This window comes from Juglans microcarpa x Juglans regia, chromosome 6D, assembly GCF_004785595.1.
Source record: "Juglans microcarpa x Juglans regia isolate MS1-56 chromosome 6D, Jm3101_v1.0, whole genome shotgun sequence".
In the NCBI taxonomy this organism is placed as follows: Eukaryota; Viridiplantae; Streptophyta; class Magnoliopsida; order Fagales; family Juglandaceae; genus Juglans; species Juglans microcarpa x Juglans regia.
Window position 1 is genome coordinate 31502867 of NC_054604.1, and position 20415 is coordinate 31523281.

The 20415-nt window shown below is 34.9% G+C and overlaps 2 protein-coding genes across 3 annotated transcripts; one reads left to right on the forward strand and one right to left on the reverse strand.

The window, feature by feature from the left end:
* The first annotated feature begins 8781 nt into the window (after positions 1-8781).
* LOC121236058 (protein LURP-one-related 4-like) lies at positions 8782-9606 on the forward strand. The gene is made up of 3 exons (XM_041132550.1): positions 8782-9020; positions 9122-9343; positions 9468-9606. The coding sequence occupies exons 1-3, from the start codon at positions 8787-8789 to the stop codon at positions 9600-9602; spliced, it is 591 nt and encodes a 196-aa protein (XP_040988484.1). The 5' UTR covers positions 8782-8786; the 3' UTR covers positions 9603-9606.
* A 3662-nt stretch (positions 9607-13268) lies between these two features.
* Positions 13269-18728, reverse strand: LOC121235644 (centromere-associated protein E-like). Of its 2 annotated transcripts, none has more exons than XM_041131990.1 (9): positions 18269-18728; positions 17666-17866; positions 17433-17555; positions 17246-17283; positions 17042-17150; positions 14580-16772; positions 14220-14351; positions 13695-13831; positions 13269-13562 (listed from the first exon to the last, which is right to left on the reverse strand). In XM_041131990.1, the coding sequence occupies exons 1-9, from the start codon at positions 18344-18346 to the stop codon at positions 13328-13330; spliced, it is 3246 nt and encodes a 1081-aa protein (XP_040987924.1). In that variant the 5' UTR covers positions 18347-18728; the 3' UTR covers positions 13269-13327. The 2 variants fall into 2 exon arrangements, with proteins under 2 accessions (XP_040987924.1, XP_040987923.1); XM_041131989.1 differs by having other exon boundaries at positions 14220-14357; positions 18269-18727.
* Between the last annotated feature and the right edge of the window lie 1687 nt (positions 18729-20415).

Below are 20415 nucleotides of genomic sequence, written 5' to 3' on the forward strand. Positions count from 1 at the left end.
TTTTATTTGATATAGAGAAATACCATGTTTTGATCAAGCAACCTCTATGCCGAAGAAATATTTGACAGACCCTAAGTTCTTCAACTTGAAATGTGTACTTAGAGAGGATGTAATGGACTAATCAGCAGACAAGTCAGTGCTAGCTAGAAGTATATCATCAACATATACCAATAGGGCCACAAAAGAATCATCATTCTTCTTTGTGAACAAAGAATAATCTGATTTGGATTGAATGAATCCCTGAAAATGCTGAAAGCACTATGAGAATGAGATAAATGTTTATAAGTTAAAACATCAAAAATGTCATATTGATTACCTGATTTTGTAGAAATTGAGCCTGTAGAAGATGTGTTAGAGGTAGAAGCTGGTAAATTGCGGTGATAGTTCTGCAAATAACCAGGAGTTTTGTGCTATCTAGTTGATTTTTGAAGATGAGGGAAATGAATATTATTTTGAAGTGAGGGAATTGTTGGAATTGATGGAGAGAAAGTAAGTGTTTGTTCAGTTATTGGAAGGTGATTGTTCAAAAGGTGTATCTTATCTGGAATTGGGTGATGGAAGAATTTCAGATTGAGAAACAGAATTTGGAATTGGATTAGGTATAACAAAATCAGATGGAATTGATGATTGACGTGGAGATGATTTTTGTTGAAATGGAAATATAGACTCATGAAAGATGACATCTCGGGATATAAAGAAGGTTTGTGAATCAAGATCAAAGAGTTTATATCCCTTTATCCCAAATGGATATCCAACAAAAACACACTTCCTTGCACGAGGTGAGAATTTTGATCTATTGTGATTAAGAGTATAAGCATAGCATAGGTATACAATGACTCTTAAATGACAATAGGAAGGAAGATCACCATAAAGAATATGATATGGTGATTTTTCATTTAGAATGTGAGAAGAAATACAATTTATGATATACGTGGCAGTAAGAACACATTTACCCTAGAAAGTAAGTGGAACATTGGATTGAAATTTTAAGGCTCTTGCTACATTAAGGAGGTGTTAATGTTTCCTTTCAACAATAGAATTTTATTGAAGAGTCTCAACACAAAAAGTTTGATGTATAATTCCTTTGGAACAGAAAAAATCATTTGGATGATTTAGTCGGAAAATTTAAAAAGAGATTTGAATGATGGCAAAATAGATTTCTATCTAATGGGGCTAGACTAATGTTACTGAAACATGTGCTTATGAGTTTGCCAATCATCTCATGTCCATTATTCAAGTGCCTCTTTCAGTTGGGCGGGTTCTAAATTGTTATTTCAGTAATTTCTTTTGGGGGATGATTGATGGTAAACCGAAGAAGCATTGGTTGGCATGTCTGGTTGTGTATCAACCTGTTGGGAAGGAGGAGTGGGTTTACTGCAACTTCAGGATATTCAAAAGTCCTTGCATATGAAATTGCTTGGAAATTACTAGTGGATAATTCTTTGTGGTCTAATTTTTTTCTGCAAAATATATTCGTAATAATTATGTTTCTTTGATTGATTGTAATAAGTGATCTCGGTTTTGGAGATCAATTATTCATTGCATGTCGGAGGTGTTTTGCTTATCAAAATGACTTGTTAAGGAAGGAAAATTATCCTTTTGGCGTGATAGATGGCTTGAGAAGGAGCCCTTAATACAATTACTACCAATAAGTGAGAGACCGAATCTGTTAATAAAAGATTGCAAGCTGGAATCTGGTTGGGATGTTGAGTCTCTTCAATGTATGGTTAGAGTGGATAGAATAGATGAGGTAATGCGGATTTTGAGCAAGTGTCAAAATAGGGTGGACAGTTTGATCTAGATGGACACGAGGGATGGAGAATTTTCATCGAAGAGTGCTTGGGATTGTATTTGTGTACATGCATCGCCACATAGATGGTTAGTTTGGGTATGACACTCCTGTTTGCCTAAGAATATGTCGGTGACTTGGAAGAAAGCAATGTTTAATGGTCTTAGTGTGGATAAGAAAATTAAATCAATTGGCATTCCTCTAGCTTCTAAATGTGATTGTTGTTTATTGGGAGCTGTAGAATCGTTGTAACATGTATTTGCTAAAGGAGAGGTTGCTAAAGAAATATGGAGAAGGTGTTTTAGAATTGTAGGGCTGCTGTTTGTGGATGGAAGAAGTTGGTCTGATCTGGTTGAGTTGTGGTTTTCCAGAGCTTCTCAGTCTTCACAATCAGGTCAGGTTTTTGGTTTATTGCTAGGAATTATTGCTTGGTGTCTTTGGTTGCAGAGATGTAGAGCTCGTATGGTGGTCAAGCTGACCTAGACCTCGTTTGGTTACACAATTTAGATGAAATGAGATGAGATGTTTTGTTGAAAGTTGAATAAAATATTGTTAGAATATAATTTTTTAATATAATTTTTATTTTAGGATTTAAAAAAGTTGAATTGTTTATTATATTTTGTTTGGGAGTTTGAAAAAGTTGTAGTGATAAAATGAGACGAGATGAGATGTTTTGTATATCCAAACCGAGCCTCAATTGATACGGTATGGATACGTATTCTTTATTGGGTTTCACGGATTGGGGAGAAAGTTAGTGCAGGAAATGGACTTTCTTCAAGAGATAAAGCTATTTTATTGGAGCTGCAAGTGCCTATCAAACCGACTAAAAGAAAAGTGTTTAAATTAGTATTTTGGAAGAGGCCGGAATCAGGATGGATCAAACTCAATTCAGATGGTTGTAGTCGTGGTAATCCGGGTGACCTGGTGCAAGTGGAGTTCTGAGAAATCATGAGGGCAGGTTGCTTAATGCCTATGCTGCTTCGCTGGGGCATGATACTAATAATTTTGCTGAGGTGCTGGGTCTTTTGTATGGTCTTAGACAGGTACAAAGGTTGGATTTTAATCAATGTTTTGAATACCGTATCGGTCAAGGCACTGGAACGAAATATTTCGGCACCGGTACCATTTCTTGTATCGTTTCGAGATAGTCGAAATATGACTAAATTATATATATAAATATATGTATATAAATTATATTTCAAAATAATAATCTATATATGAATAAATTATATATAAATACATATATATATATAAATTATAAATAGCCTAGTCTGAATTGGGGGTAAAAAAAATGAGCTTGTAGTGTGAAAAAATGAAAAAAAAAATTAAGACCGAAATATCGGCCGGTACTGCCGGTACTGGCTAGTATTTGGGCCGATATGAAATATATATATAGTACATGTACCAGCCTAATGGCCGGTACGGCAAATACTGACCGTACTGGTCGGTACGATACGGTATTAATAACAGTGGTTTTAATCGGATAGTGCTGGAATTGGATTCAATGATTGTGGTCAATTGGATTAGAGAAACTCGTTGCAATCTAAACTATTGGGATGAAATCATGGCGATTCTTTCTCAGATGTTTTTTGTGTGCTTCATATTTATCGTCAAGGGAATAGTCTAGCGGACCACTTAGCGCGGTTGGGCGCAGATGGGAACACATGTTAGTGGGATTGCACAAGGGAAGTGCCAAGGGAGGTGAGAGGTTTGTTGAGAATGGACAAGTTGGGTTTGCCTTATCTTAGATTTTAAGTTGTCTTGTTCATAGGCTGGGTTCTTATGCGTTGGTTTCGGGCATGTTTTGGCTTGATCAATGGTTTGTAATGGTATTCTTTTGTCAAAAGTGAATTTTTTTTTTTTTTTTAAATAAAGAGGCGTCTTCGGTAATAATAAAGAAAAAGAAAAAAGAAAATCATCCGTACGCCTACTACTACTAGTCCAGATCAGCCTTGATGCCAAAATCTCGAGCATAATGATATTGAAAAGGCCAGTCTGATCATGAAGAGAATGGTAGATGTATTATTATGTCAATTACAGCCATTATATATACCAGCCTCCTATATAAATATAATTTATATATATATATATATATGTATGTGTGTGTACGTACGTGTGTGTAACAATATATATATATATATATATATATATATAATAGCACATGATGCAAGAGTAAATTCTCGTATTTATTCTTTATCATGTCATGTTTTCTTCTTCTTCCTCCTATTGTTTGTTTTTTGGTAGGAAAGGAAAATTCTAATTAAACACATTAAACATGACGTGTAAGCTTGTATTACGTTGTGGTTGCTTAATGTTATGATCTACTCATGTGTCGTGATGCATGGTTACTTAATCATGTTTCTTTTTTAGTCTTTGATATTATTTAATACGTTAGCTATCTAAAGAGTAAATTTATAAATTGACATGACTTGATGAGATACGTCTGATTATAAAATTATTTTTATTACAAATTAGATCTAAATTAAATATCATATACATGAAACTACATCAATTTGTAAATTTTACTTTTATAAAATATTTTTGTAGCTATATCAATCACTTCTCGTATTACTTTTGCTTAATTATTTATATCTGGATTGATGAATTCATTAATATGCATCGATCTAATTATTGCTAGATATTTGATTATGCATTTGTTCAAACACAGTCAACAAACTCTAGATTCCTTCTGAATAATGTTAAATATGTTAACAGACTCAACGCCAAACTAGCTCAACCTTAATCAGTACTTAGTAACAATTTTTAATAGCCTTGTGCCACTGTATTAATTAGATTACTTTGTATTAATTTTATTTGTTAAATTTTACATGATTACTTAGTGTAATTATGAGAAGGAGCTCAAAAACAAAATTCACCTACTTCAAATTAACACTAACTTAAATATTGAAGTGTTACCAATTAACCTACTCCTGCATAGATTAAAAATCGTGGAATATCATTGTATTTATTCAAATGTGCAGCTACATCCCTCAACTCCCATACCCGCCAAATAATCTATCGGCAAATTACCTTGTCTATAAACATGATAAATAGAGTAGTTCAACCCCGCACCTATGCTAAAAAGAGAGAATTCAAAAAGAAATCAAGAAGAAAGACTACATGATCCATCCATCGATCCGCTTTATAAACTTACAATATTTACCAAATTTGTTAGTACTACTATATATATATATATATATATAAATCCGGCCACCTCGTCTCCCAAATCTTGTGTATCGAGAGGGCTGATCATGATTCCTTTTTCTCCCCTTCTAATTAGTTAAATTATGTACTGATTTTGGGACGTACGTACGTACCAACTTGTAATTAATCCAATGAGTGAAGCACCGCCAGATTCATTAATTTAAAGAAGTTAGCTAGCCGCCCTAAGTACTCTCTCTCATTGATCTTTTATTTACCATTTGTTTTTTTTTTTTTTACCCAAATAATTAATATGAAATAATTGTTTAGGCCAAAAACAAAAACCCCGAGGTCAACTTTACTATTGTAGCCACCAAACCATTGTAAATATATATACATACAATGCACATGATCAACTCCCCGATCGAGGTCTTAATTGTAGTTTAATTAGACGGCTTGCCGCGATAGTACGTAGTACAAAGAAAGTACGCAAGCATCCTCGCATAGCTAGCTAGCTACTAGCTAGGGCTTGTTTGGCTGCATGATCAATTACCCATTAATTGGCTGCCCATCGGGTACTATATATATAAATGATCGATGATATTGCACATGTGACTCTGAGAAAGTTTGGATTAAATTAAGAACGTACGTAGCGATTTATAGATGCGCAGCTAATCATAAATTAATTTGCTCTCCTTATATATAATAAGTTACTATATATATCTAAGCAAAAAAAAACAGTTACTATATATATAATTAGTCGTTCGAAAATATTACTTATCGTCTTTTTAATTATTATTCTTTGACATGACATTACATAATTGATAATATATGAAAAATAATAAATTATTTTAAATTATTTAATATTGAGAGATATTCATGATAAAATTAGAAGGATTGAAACCCATTGATTCTTTAATTAATCTGTTTTAAGTTTTTGGATTGAGCTTTATCTCATGATTATGTAATTCATGATGATCTCATTGAAAGACTTCGTATATATATCTGCATCATGTTATAGTAGTACTCTTAATTTGTACTACAAACGAAAGCAACCCCATGTATATCCTTTCTTCATCTTGCAGCTACGTACCGTGGTGGATCAATCCATGCCTTTTTTTTTTTTTTTTTTGTTAATAATAAAAGATCATCAAATGAATAGTACTTTCCACTCATGTATATACATTTGCTAGTTTTGGGTCGGTAAATACATTCATTCATGTAGAGGTTTTAATAGGTCCGTACCGTGGAAGTGCATGATCGAATTCACTTTTTTGTATGTGGGATTACACATCAGATGCAAGCTGAAGGCTGATTAATTAATTAAGAACCTTATTTTGGCAATGCGCGAGAAATGTAGGCATGCATGTCAATATTTCCACTAGCTAATAAGATCATCAGTACTTTAATACAATAGTGCTTTATTGTTTGGTTGCATCATTATCATAAGTGGCCGCGGGCCAATTGGCTTCCACGCACATGCATCATGTTCCTATGAGAAACTAATTTGGATTCAAGCAACAATTCATTTATATATATATATATATATATATAATATTTTTTATATATTTCGTTGGAACTGACCTAATTAAATATATATAAGTTTATTTTGTTTAAGGCTACGTTTGGATAGTGAGAATATTTGAGAAGTGTTGAGAATGTTTGTAAATAGTAGTGAAAAAGTAATAATAGAATAATAAATAATGGGTAAAAAGTAATGAATAGTAAAAAAATAGGTGAAAAGTAATGATAAAGTAAAGAATAGTAGTGATAGTATTTGAGGTACTCTTGATACCCAAACGTAGCCTAAGTTCTTAAAAGTAGGCCGGAAGCTCATGTATCCCAACGTGTTATATTAATAATGGATTTTTTAAAGGGCTTTCGATCGAGATGTTAATCGTCCTAGCCAAGCCAATAGATATAAATATTGTTAATTTAGCATTGTAAATGCTACTTATTTGAATGATCCTCATCAGACGTGGCAACTTAAATTGGAACAATTTTTTACTTTTTGATCATGTACGTGCAACATGATGATGAAACGATAGCAACCCCATGCATATAAATTATCCTAATTTCTCCTTTAATTAGTAGCTGCGGCCACCGCGGTGGATGAATGCTTGTTTTCTTCTTAATAATAAAAGCTCATGTTTTAGGATCAGCTTCCTTTTACAGATCATCAAGAAAAAGTCCCCACTTTTCTAATTTTTTTATTATTTTGGATCAATGAATATAATATATATATATATATATAGATTTACATATAGCTAGGTTTTAATAGGCGGTGGACCTGCATCATCTACTACTAGTACTACACTTTATTGTACGTGGGATTACACATCAGATCACGCAGGTGGGCTATTTAAGAATTCATCCGATTGTTCACTTGCGTATAAATAATAAATGAAACATTTCCACAAGTACTTATGCCTGCTGTTTGCGTCATTTTCTCCCCTTTAGTTTTTTCGCAATACATATCAGCTTAATTAGCTTAGTCAGCCTTACTTATAAAACTAAAAAAATGCACAAGATTCCCTAAAAGTTGTTACCAATTATTCTCGAATGCATATATCTGTGGACTTCCCTGTCTCTATACAGTTAATCTGGAATATTAGTACAGAACAATATTATTAAACGAGGGCCTGTTTTTGTTGCTGCAATAAGTGTAATGTCTTTACAAAAGGGCTAGAGAATACACACCTTAATTTCATGATTTGGTGGGTTTACTTCAACCTAGACAAAATGATCAGTAGACAGATAAGGGTCATGAGTGCTCAAATTTATAAGCAAAATAGGCAGTCATTTGGAGTAAATATGGTCCGATCGAATGATCAACAGGTAGATCAGGAAGGTGTGTTTACGTTTTAGATCTGCACACAATAGGTCTGTTATCTTGTTTCTTGCTTGGATCGTAGTTTTTGAATCCCGGGTTGTTTATAGTACCACTAGAGAAAACAATTGCAGCAAATTACTAGCTCATCCTTTCAAACACTTGTGGCTAAATCCTGCATGTAATGCATGCAAGACTTAGATCAGCTAGTTTGGAGGCCGGCAGCTATAGCTAGCAATTGGGAATTGAATGATCGGATATTAAACATATAAATATTGCAGTTGATTTGATAAAGTGTAAGGCACTTAATTAGAATATCATGTATTGGCAAGGCAAGGAAGGCGTGCCACATGAATCTGATCTATTAAATATGTTAAGCTTCAGATGGCTAAGGTTAGGTTCTTCCTTTGTCCTTAATTGATCAGCTAGCTCCCAAAGGAATTTAATAAATAAATAAATAAACTGAGTATTATTCACGACAGTGTACGAAAAAAGAACAGAATAGAAAATGTGGGGCTGCATCTTAATTCTATTATATGTTACGCACCTTTTGGTAGCCTTTAATAAAGAGACGTACCCAAAACATGAATATTACATCTGAAAAACTCCTTTCCAGTTGACCTAGTTCTCTATGTACATCACTTCCTGCCATCTCAGATTACAGAAAACGAAGTGCTATTCCATTGAGTGACGTATAACACGCGATTGGACCAAATCCAGTCTCAAATGAGACCAATTATTTTCTTTTTAAAAAAAAAAAAAAAAACAACCTAGAGGCTTTAAATCCTATCCCTGTTTGGGTTAATATGTGACTCCAGTATGGTCAAGTACTTACAAAGGTATATAATATATAACATAATATATATATATATATATATATATATATATATATACACACACATGAGACCTGACGTCTGCAGTAGTACTCTGCCTAAAATCTCAACTATATATATATATATATGTATGTAAACAAGCACTCACACATGCCAAACCAGCTTTCCAAAGCCGTTTCCTTCTCAAATTTCAATGGCCAAGGTGTATTATCAAGTACCTAGGAGCTTTTCTCCCTACCTCATGACCACAAAGAGAGAAACATTTACCGTATGGATGAAATCGCTTTTGTATCAGACAAATGGTTGTACTGTCTACAACACGAATGGTGATATCGTTTATCGTGTTGACAACTATGACAAAAAAGGTAGCAATGAAGTTCATCTCATGGATCTCCGAGGCCAAGTGCTCTCTACTATAAGACGAAAGGTAATTATTTCTGGGATTTTCAATTGCTCTCCGGTCTGTCAAGTCGGAAATCTAATGACTTGCACTGACTTTGGTTTCTGACGTTTGATGTTATTACGCAGAAATTACTTGCTTTCGGAGGTTGGGATGGGTATAGATGCAGTGGTTCTAATACAAACGAAGAACAACCATGGTTTCAAGTAAAAAAATGCAACAGAATGCTTATGGGAGACTTGGCTTGTCAAGTTTCTGTGGGCTATGAAAAGTACTGGATAGTTAGATTAATGGCTGATGGCAAAGGAGCTTTTAGAATAGTAAATAATGAGGGAGATATTGTTGCAGAGGTCGGTACAGCGCTTTCTTTCCTTAGATATCACGATTCCTTCTGGGTTGTTTCAACAAAATGATGATGAATTCAATTAATTCATAGATATGCTAAAGAACTAGTTGTTTCTTTTATTTTTGCAGGCAAAACCAAAGCAGACATCTTCAGGAGTACTGCTGGGAGAAAATGTTTTAACTTTGGTGGTGGAGCCTCACATGGATCGTTCCCTAATCATGGCTCTAGTGATTGTGTATGGACTCCTTCGTCGTAGAATGTAAAACAATCTTAATTTCTAACCATGCAGAAATTTGTAAAGGCTTATACCTGATCTTTTTGGGCTTCTGATTGATCAGTTCTTTTTTTTCCCTTCTTTAGTTTGAGTTTTCGGTAAGTTTTGTTTTAAGTATTGCTACATAGCAGTTATTATAGCTGTGATGTGTACACATTACATGACTGCTTTTGATCCTTTTATTTTTTTTTTTTTTTGGGTGCAAAACGCACCAAACGGCTTCTACCCCTCTCTCTCATCATCTCTCTCTCCATCGTCTCTCTCATCAGCTCTCTCTCATCAGCTCTCTCTCTCCAGCTCTCTCTCTCCTCGACTCTCTCATCATCTCTCTCTCTCTCTCCTCGACTCTCTCTCTCATCCCTCATCGTCTCTCTCTCTCATAAGATCTCTCTCTCATTGTCTCTCTCTCCTCGACTCTCTCTCTCATTAGATCTCTCTCATCCCTCATTGACTCTCTCTCTCATCGTCTCTCTCTCTCATCATCACTCTCTCTCATCACGATCTCTCTCTCATCTCAATCTCTCTCTCATCGTCACTCTCTCTCTCTCATCTTGGTCTCTCTCTCATAAGCTCTCTAGTTCATCTCGGTCTCTCTTTCATTGTCACTATCACTCTCATCAGCTTTCTCTCTCATCTCGGCCTCTCTTTCTCATCGTCACTCTCTCTCATCTCTGCTCTCTCTCTCATCAGCTCTCTCATCGTCTCTCTCTCAATCCATAGTAATTTGAAATTTGAGAAATGTATAGTTTAGATGATGCCACATATAGTGTGTAAAAGTGACTACTCCCAACAGTGACTGCTCCCAATATTTTTCCTTTGTTTGATTTTGTTTGTACACAGATGTGAGAAAGAGAGTAGACATGTACGTGGTAGAGCAAAAGAAGCACGTACGGTCCTCATCATGTACTCGTTCTTTATATTTAAATTATATATTGCCTCCTAATTCTCTCAGAATATATATTGCTGTCGATTTTTAGCACGATTTGCAAAAACTGGACAGTAAAGATTGTATTGACACCATAGGCATAAAACCAGTACTAAGATTTTATCGCATTCAGAGAAATTAAATAACTAATCAACGTTGTAATTGGAATCACTTTAACTCATTATAAAGGGTAAAAATTTCTGCCTTCCAAACATCCTAATTATATCAGAATGAAATTGATTTGATTTGTAATTTGGTTTGTGATGATAAGAAAGAAAATAAAATAAAAAGTGGAGTCAATCACGCACGATACAAAATTTACGAGATTCAATACTAACGTGCGGCCTACATCCAAGAATTTGCAGAAGAATCTATTTTAGATAATAAGCAAATATAGTATATATGATGGCCATATAAGATAATATTGATACAATATATAATAAATCCTAGTCAGCAAACTAGTCGGGTCGAGTCAAGAATCAAAACAGATTCTTATCGGATCGGATCATCAAATTAAAATGTTACAAATACAAGCAAACTGATCTACACATAGATCAAGCCCAACACATTATATGAAAATAGTACTCATTGCACAAAACTAAAAAAAAAAAAAAAGTACAAAGATCAAGCAACTTTGACCTAATCTTGTTAAGATCCCTCAAACAGGCGTGCTTTATTGAAATAATTTAGATATAAATTCATGTCAACATGCAGTACTGCCTGCTTACAAATGTGTCCAAGAAAATTTGAAGAAAAATATATAAAATCCAAGAAAATTTGAAGAAAAATATATAAAAAATGGCCTCCAAGCAATGATCCAAGGCGGCCACCTAGCTAGCTTGCTGATCATGTTCTTCATAATGTATATAGTTGTACGTCGAATTGGAGTACCATTTCCAATATATAAAGTAGAAGTCAAACATGTATGCCGGCAATAATGTAGGGTACCCATGCATATATATACACATGAACATATACTCCATTATTCATTATCCCATTACCATCTGCATGTCTTAATTAAGTGTGATCTATCGGATCAGCCTGACCCATCTAGTTTTTCATAAAAATACTCGATCCATGATATTCTGCACGAATCTGTTATTTTATATATTTCTATATTTTTCCTCCAAATGTCTTGGTTTATGAGATCATATATATATATATATATATATAAATGCTGATTTCTAAAACATTATTTTTTATTTATTTTTTAAAAAAGGAATCATGCATGCATGCATCCATAATACAAGAAATTTATATATCATGCATGCAATATACATGCAGGAGAGTCAAGATCGAGAAAGGCTGATCAAAGAAATAATATCACACATGATTTAATTTTTTTTTTTTTTTCGGTGGAATATCATGTACGTACTATTGAGATGATGATGATGATAAATAAATATTCCAGTGCATGCACTTAATAATTAATGTGCTTAATAATTAATTTCCCATATATTAATTGTTGTTGACGTACGGAGTGAGCGCGCGAGCGAATTGTTTTTAGAAGTTATCATCACGTGGATCGATCAGCTTGAAAAGTTTGGAAATTAAGAAAAAACAATTGATGAAGGCGACAGGTTCCGCTAGTGCTATAACGCCCATGTATAGTCGTCGCAAGAAATCTTGTGGCCGTTTATATGATAGGCCGCCAGCTGTCTGTGTGCTTACTAAATAGGAAAATGAATTGTAGAGTTCTCGGGAATGGAAATATGATAAATTACATATCTTAAAACTGTAATATTCAAACCTACACTACTAAATAATATGTCACAACAACTGTAATTAATAAAAACAGCTACATGCATGCATGCAAATTTTCTGCACATGACTGATATCATGTACCATTTCCATCGAATATAATTAAGGTTTCGTTTAGATGTTGAGATGAGATGAGATGATATAACAAATTTATGAATAATAGCGAAATGATTTAAGTTAAGATATTTTATATTGTTTTAAAAAATGAGAAAGAAAAAGTTGAATAAAAATATTATAGAATTAAATTATTATTAAAATAATTTTTTTTAATTTTTTTTTTTTGGGAATTTGAAAAAATGAAATTGTTTTTTTAGTTTTGTTTAGAAGTTTTGAAAAGTTTAATGATTAAATGAAAAAATTTAAAATTTAAAACTGAAAAATGTTTATGTTTGTGGTATTTGGATGTACTACTCCATGAGATGAGATAAGGGGATGAGACTAGACATCTTGCAATCCATACGAGTTAATTAATTAGCAAATTAACTATGGATATAGCCCTTACAGGTGCATATTCATTCCATCGTTAAGCTTCTTAAAAGATGATCATCTGAGCATAGATTATATAGAATATAATTAAGAACATTGATTACGTCATGATCATGAGTTCCTTACCGCCGCTAAATCATATGAATTCGATAATTAATACAATGGAAAATGCTAAAGAAAAGAAATATATATAATTCTCCTACCATGCAAGAAAGACCAGTTCCTTTGTATTTTTTCAACCACTAAATACAAAAAAGAAAAAGAAAAAAAGATATTAAAAAAAAGGTAGCATATATTACAAAAGGTACACCGGACCACTGCTACAAAACCTTATATATATATATATATATAAAGACACTCACAAAAAGGTATGTAACGTATGTAACATTTTTTTTTTTTTTTACTTTTGAGAAGATTTACATGACATTAAATTATGCACTCGATCGATCTGATGAAATTGCACATCCGAATTTCCCAAGATGCTTAATTCACTGTGTATCGTATTTAATTTATATTCCATCAATTCGGGAATAAATAAATAATTATATCTTCTTAGCATTCTTGAGGTTACGTAATTTCATTACAAGCTTTTGTCTTTCACCTTCTACCTCTGCAAACTTGAGACTTATTTCTGAATATCTCCCTTGCATCTCCTTTAGGTCAGTTTCCATTGATCTGTTCCTCTCTTTTAACGACGCCAATTCGGCAATTAAATCGTCATCAAGGTTTCCTTTACTGGAGGCTTTGATCAGTTCTTTCTCTGAAGTTTCATAATTGCTGCATAGAAACGTTGAATAGACATATATATTAATAGCTCGCGATTCAAAAGAAAGAGAAGTTATAATCACTGTAATTATCCAGAAAACCGATGGCAGGTAGTAGTAGTACGGTTCCATTTTCAAGTCAGACCTCTGATTTAGTGACAATGCGTTTTCATTCTCTCCAGGCCGAGGGCATGCTGTAATGCTCAAATGGTCGGTTGCAGTCCTTGCTTCTTGATCAGGTACACCACTGTTTGAAACATTGTTGCTAGTCTCTTTGCTTGCCTGTAAAATGAGATAATTCATTTAACGAGCTTTCGACTTATAGCCAGCCTAGTTCAATTGAATGGCATAAGAAAGTATATTTAAGAAAGGAAACAAACCCAGGCAACAATCTAATCTGATTAATTTAGCAGTCAATCTTGATAGAGAAATTGGAGCGAAACAAAGCAGAACACTGACCCAAAAAACAAAATAATAAAAGTACACTGATTTTAAAAATAAAAATAAAAAAACCAGAACAGGTTTTAGCAAACCCTCATCGGGCCTCCAACCATGACAAGGAAATAAGACAGGTCGAGCAGGTACTTTTATCATTAGCTAATGCGCGCATTGAAATAACATAAGCATCATCTTATATATGATGTATTACATGAAGTACGCTGTCACAAACCTTTTGAAATGGAATGGCCTGACTGAGTTCTTCCACTTTTCTCTCTAAATCTTCAATTTTATTTTGAAGATCCCTTTCCTTCTCCAAAAATGAATTTGTTGAGGTTTCCAAGGCAGTTTCCTTGAGCTTTATCTGTCCCTGCCAGAAAACAAAAATCATTATAGATACAAAAAATCTTTGTATGAGTACCAATTTATGCATTAACAACAGTGAATATTACTATGTAACTACACACAGGAAACTGTCATCACTAGCAAAACTTTGGCATTGGCCATAGTCATCCAGATTACCTCACTTATGCATAAGAATATACTTTAAAAAAATCATAGATTTGATCTACTCCTTCGAGTTGTAATTTACCTCAAGCAGTTTTATTTTCTCCCTCAGACTTGCAACTTCTTTCAAACCGTGGGGAGCTGCAGTTGGTTTTTGGTTTTTCAGCGTAGTTTGGGTTCCATCAGAAACCAAGTGCCCATAACTATCCTTGAGCTTCTTTTCTATACTGGTCAATTCGTCAACCTTCTTCCTTACGTCATTTTCTAATTCCAAGATCTGGTTCCTGAGGTTTTCTTTCTCAAACTCATCCTCAAACAAGGAATGTTTCAAATTATTACACTGAGATCTAACTGTTTCCATCTCCAATTGTAAGACACCAACTATTGCCTCCTTCTCATCCTTGAGATGCCTAATTCTACTTAGCTCCTTCAGTGACTTCTCTGCTTCCTTCATCAGCAATGCAATTGTGCTCACCAGTTCAATTCTTTCCTCATTTCCCCTTCGAACCAGCATCTCAGATTCCTTAATTGATATCTTCATTTGTTCCAATTCTGCTCGACAATTTTCTTGCTGTTCTGCACGTTCAGAAAGGCTTATATGCTCTTTCATGAGCCTTTTAATCTCAGCTTTGAGAACTTCAATCTCCTTGGAGAAAGCCCTGCTAACTTCTTCCCCATGCTGCTTCTGATATTCCAGCTGGTTGGACTTGTAATCAATTTCCACCAACATCTGCTCTATCTGATATTGCTTCATATCTATTTGGTTGGAAAGCTCGTGCATTCTTGCCTCATAGTCATCCCTCATCGACTGGAGCTCTTCTTTGACTTTCTGGAGCATTTCTTCTAGTTGACTTTTCTGCCAACGGAGTTCATTAGCTTCCTTCAATGCTTTCGCAGCCACCTTCTCATTTGCATCAAATGTAGAAAACATTTGCACTGAGAGCCTTCTAAACTCATCCTGAAGCCTCTCAGCTGTACTAGCACTTTTCCATCTTGTCTTCCGCAAGGCTTCCTCTGCTCGGATGGCTCTTTGCTCCTGCTCAACTTTGGCACGTGTTACAGCTTCCAGATCACCTTCAAATCCTTGAGCCTGCTTCTCCAATTCTTCTTCCAACCTTTTGATATGGGTTTCAAGTTCCCTCATGGTAGCCAAAGAACCTGACAATTCCTTTGACTGCTTCTTGAGTTCATTTTCCAAGCTATCTATATGGGCTTCTAGTTCAGTTAGGTCAGGAGGGGTGGAACATTCATATTGTATCTTCAGTTGTTCTTGCAGTTGACTTTGCTCCAGTTTATATGACATGTCATGGTTTTCCTGCTTCAATATCTCGTAGTCAAGTTCAAGCTGCTCCATCTGCATCTCTAGCTCATCTTTATCTCTCCTATAAATCTCTATTTCACCATTGAGGTCTATGATCTTTTGCTCCAGCAAGCATGTTTCTTTGGCATCACTGTGCTCCTTAACGAGCTCTTCCAGTGCTTTCTGCTCTTCATCCTCATCTGTCTCACATTTTAAGAGGGTTCCCCTCAAATATTCAGCATTCTCACTGGATCCTATTTTGCTGTAAAGATCAGATATTTCCGTGTTCTTTGTTGTCAACATTTCTTCTAGGTCACTTACAGCAAGAATCAACTCAGTGTTAGATTCCTGAGTTTTCTGCAATTGTAACCGAAGATTAGCATTCAGGTCCTTCTCATAGATCAGTGCTTGTCCAAGTTCTTCAACAAGAGCACACAGATCCCCACCTTCTGACTGCAACTTGTTTTTGAATTTTGTCTCATCCATACGTTTATGGAAGGCCTTGAGTTTCTCACATTCTGATTCGAGTGCATCTTTCTCCTCTTTCAAGCTTACAATCTCTCTCGAAAGATCCTGCCCCCTTTTGCTCTCTTTTACGATTTGCTTTCGAAGGGTCTGCAATTCTAACTCTGACACATCTGCCTGCCTAGCCAACACAACCAGCTCAGCCTTGAGCTTTTCAATTTCAATATCTGAGGCCTGCTGAGATCTCTCTCTTTGAAGGGCACCATGAGAACTATGAGTCGACTCATCTGTACTTATGCCATGATCAGAACTGCCTGACCACTCCTCGTATACTGTCATAGAGGCATTTGCTGCTTGTTCCTGATGCATGGTATTACTTCTCAGTCCAAGTTCTCTTGGGGTATTAAGTCCAGAGCTACTCTCAGAACCTGATAATGTAATGTCAGATCCAATAGACGCTCTATGGTTACCATTCAATTCAGAATTGTGGGTAGTTTTATTGGTTGGCCCATCCTGGAGAACATCAGGGAAAAAAGAAACATGATGACATTAAATTCAAACCATATAAACAAATAAAAAAAAACAACTCTAAAATAAGAAGAAAAAAATGTGAGCTAAACTGTGCAAGCATGAAGCAAGTTTTGGCACCATTACTCCCCCACACCTCCCTATCCCTTCCCCCATTCCCCCTTTCTTGAGGGGATAAAAAAATTATATGACAAAATATATAGGTGGTATGGAGGAAAGCCAAATTTGTTTGGCTGGATGTGATGAAACCTTACTTCAGTAGGATGGCTTGCAATGATTTCATCAACATCACCATTGCTCAAGAATGTCTTCAAGCTCTTATCCTCGGATTTTATGTTCAACTCTTCACATTGCTCCATTTCCCTGCAAAAGTCATTCAATAAGGCCAGACTCACAATTATAAGTTATAAAAAGGAAAGTGGACAATCCTCAGGAGCATAAACTATGGTTATTTATACCTTTGATCGGCATCTGCCTGCAGCCTCTGAATCAAAACCTGTTGAAAACCAGAAGCAAGAGTTCACTTTAATACGCAAGCAATCCTTAATAATCATGGGAGCAAGCAGAGAGGTCTATGAAGGATATCCTGGTATTGATATGGGCAACAGATAATAACATGAGGGGGGACAGAAGGAGAGTACTAACATGCAAAACCGCATTCGAGTTTGAATTCTTAAGGGGAAGAGAGACAGACAAAGGCTTGGTCGCCTCAGCATAGTCAGCAAAATCAATAGAAATTTCCCCAATTGTACCTGGTTTTGAGGATCCCTGCACAAACTCACCGAACGAAAGTCACATACTGACCTCCCACAATGACACAGCCAGCTCACATTAAAAAAACATCTTAAAATTCAACAACTTCAGTTAATATTTCATACAGTTGAGACAAGGAAGTAGTAGATCCTCCCAATGATCTTCCCAGTCCTCGGTTCCCGATTAAATCTCACCGTCTGGTAGACCGGTTTTTCCCAACAACAGGTTTCGTTTCGAACTGTAGCTTTCTCTGATTTGGCCGTCGGCTTTCCCACATCCGCAGGAATCAGAGATACCGTCAACGCATCCGCACTAAACTGCGACACCTGAAATCACAAGCCACACTCTCTTACTTTTACCGATTCCCAATCACATTGACCACAACAGCGTCATTCACATTCACGGTCAGTCACATTCCACTGTTTGACTCCCAAGAAACCAAGGATGGTTAAAGAACCATACTTCTGAGGCTTCCATTTTTTTTTCCCGAAAATTCGAAACCTCAATTCAAATGATCCAAATAGTCTGTGTCGAGCTCATTTCATTTTTCATTTTCTGTTCCAACATTTTCTCGGCAACCAAGCAGAAGAAAATTCAACTCATATCCACCAGTATTTAACAAAAAATCCGATACTTCAACAAAATCAAAACTATTTGGACCGTAACTTTGATACTGGAAACCCAAAAAAAAATATTATTTTAAAGAAAACAGAATGTAATAGACTCACCTGCGTTGCATGGAACTGCAATTTGAACACAGCTTTGACTTTGTTCTTGTCGCTCCTCCACCTCGCCGACTTGAACATCCTCTCTCTCCCAGCTGCACGTCTTACTAACAATATCCAAGCTCCGCCGGAGCTCCGCCAAGATTTAACCGGAAACCTCCGCACTCACTGGAGCTCCGGCGAATTCCACCAGAACATCACCATGCCAGTGAGCACCGATTCAATGCGAGCCAAAACAATGAAGCTCTGCAACCTTGGAACATAGGGAAGAGACAGCACAGAGAGAGGGAGAGTAGGGAGCGAATTGACACAGTAGGATCAAATGCGAGTTCTTCGGGCAAAGAGCTGAAGCGTAAGAGTGAAGAGATTAAACAGAGGATATTAAAAAAAACAGATCTGTGAGACAGATAGAGAGACAGGCAGACACAGGAAGAAGCTCTCTGTTCTTTTTTCTAACAGTTGCTTTTACTGACGCTTTGGTCTTTGGTTTTCTTTAATGAAAAATAATTTAAAAAAAAAAATCAATGGGAAGCTTTTCTCTGAGATTAATTTATTGATTAATTAATTAATCGGAATAAAAGATAAATTAGGTGAAACATTATTTATATGTATTTAATTTTTAATATATAAGTATGTAGTGCTTTGGGTCAAAGGGAACAGTAATTATGATTTTATTCATTTGGACATACGTACCCTTATACTTTAATTATATGTATTATTGTTCGAAATTAAACTATTTTAATTTTAATATTTCTTTTTACACATAGATTTTTGGGGTTGCCCTTGTGTTTTCTGCGTTGTTGGTATTTCAATGGGACACACATCAGTACAGATTAGAGTTCACATGTATGTTAACATGGTACTTTTTTTTTTATGGAGTGTTAATATGGTACTTAGATTCATGTTTTTGTCACTAGCATCTAAACTATTACACGAGCTAATTAGTTTTTGTTCGTTTACTAGACTAAGTTATATACTCTTCTTAATTTTGGAGGGTTAGGTTATGAAATATAAATTTGATTTTCTACCTGTAAGTATACGAATTAACTTCCCTAATGATCATATAAGACAGAGAGAGAGAGAGAGTAGATAACTTCTATAAATACTAAAGTACATGTCGATATGTCAGTATCCTAGGGAATTTATCGGATCCGTTTGAAATGATTTCGTAATGTCATTGTCATTAAAATGGAATCTTCAATCTTATATGTGCGAAGCCCATGCCAATGTACGTATTTTCTTCTCACTTCATCATGTATATATATATAGTTGGCATATATCTGATTTTATTTTATTTTTTTATGCAATTTAAATAAAATAAATAAATAAATATTGGATGTCATATATAATTACATAATGACAAAAGATGATGGTTAAAATTAAAAATAATAAACAACATTTTTAATTTATGAGCAAATGATGTTGTTGATCCACATGCAATTACTACCTGATCAAGAATTGAAGAGAATATCATACAAATTAAAAGTACTTGAATGCATGAATAATACACAAAAAAAAAGTTGGAAAAAGATTAATTTACAATATTATAATTAATTATCTCCAATTTATTTTAGGGAATTCAAGCATTTAAACGTGGCAGATGTATGGTATTATTATTTGTCACCTGGGTTTGGTGAATTTCACCGGTTCAGATACAGCTGCCATCATTAATATATTAATTATATGGTTTTAAAGTTTTTTCCACCATATTTAATTAGGGGGCATTAGAGTCATTTGGGTTTTGCTTTGTTGGGATGGAGAGCCGACATAGAAGAGACCCCCGCCCAAATTAAGCTCAAATAATATAGCTAGCCTTGTAGAAAATGACGTTTTAACCATTTGATGGAATTACGTAAGCTTCAATTATGATTGATGTCAAGGGAACGTATCCAATTGATAGAATAATGGGGTTTCCGTGCGACTTTGTAATGCCTTTCTTCATCAAGGCCCCAACATTGGATTCTAATTTCAACGTCCTATCTCCACGTTATGATTAGGCCATGCACCCCTTTTTTTTAATAGCTAGAATTTCTACCAAAATAATAATAATAATCTATAATAAAAGGCTAAAAGGAAATATCTGTGCGCAATAAACATTAATATTGCAATTCTGGCGCTTTAGAAAAAACAGATCTAGGAGAATATTAATT

Excerpts from the sequence above, each read along its gene's own strand:
- LOC121236058 (XM_041132550.1), top strand. The coding sequence starts at position 8,787 with ATGGCCAAGGTGTATTATCAAGTACCTAGGAGCTTTTCTCCCTACCTC. Across the intron at positions 9,021-9,121 it reads TCTCTACTATAAGACGAAAG|AAATTACTTGCTTTCGGAGG; the intron begins GTAATTATTTCT and ends GTTATTACGCAG. Across the intron at positions 9,344-9,467 it reads AGGGAGATATTGTTGCAGAG|GCAAAACCAAAGCAGACATC; the intron begins GTCGGTACAGCG and ends TTATTTTTGCAG.
- LOC121235644 (XM_041131989.1), bottom strand. The coding sequence starts at position 18,346 with ATGTTCAAGTCGGCGAGGTGGAGGAGCGACAAGAACAAAGTCAAAGCT. Across the intron at positions 14,358-14,579 it reads AGAAAATAAAACTGCTTGAG|GGACAGATAAAGCTCAAGGA; the intron begins GTAAATTACAAC and ends GTTTTCTGGCAG. Across the intron at positions 13,832-14,219 it reads AGGCCATTCCATTTCAAAAG|GCAAGCAAAGAGACTAGCAA; the intron begins GTTTGTGACAGC and ends CTCATTTTACAG.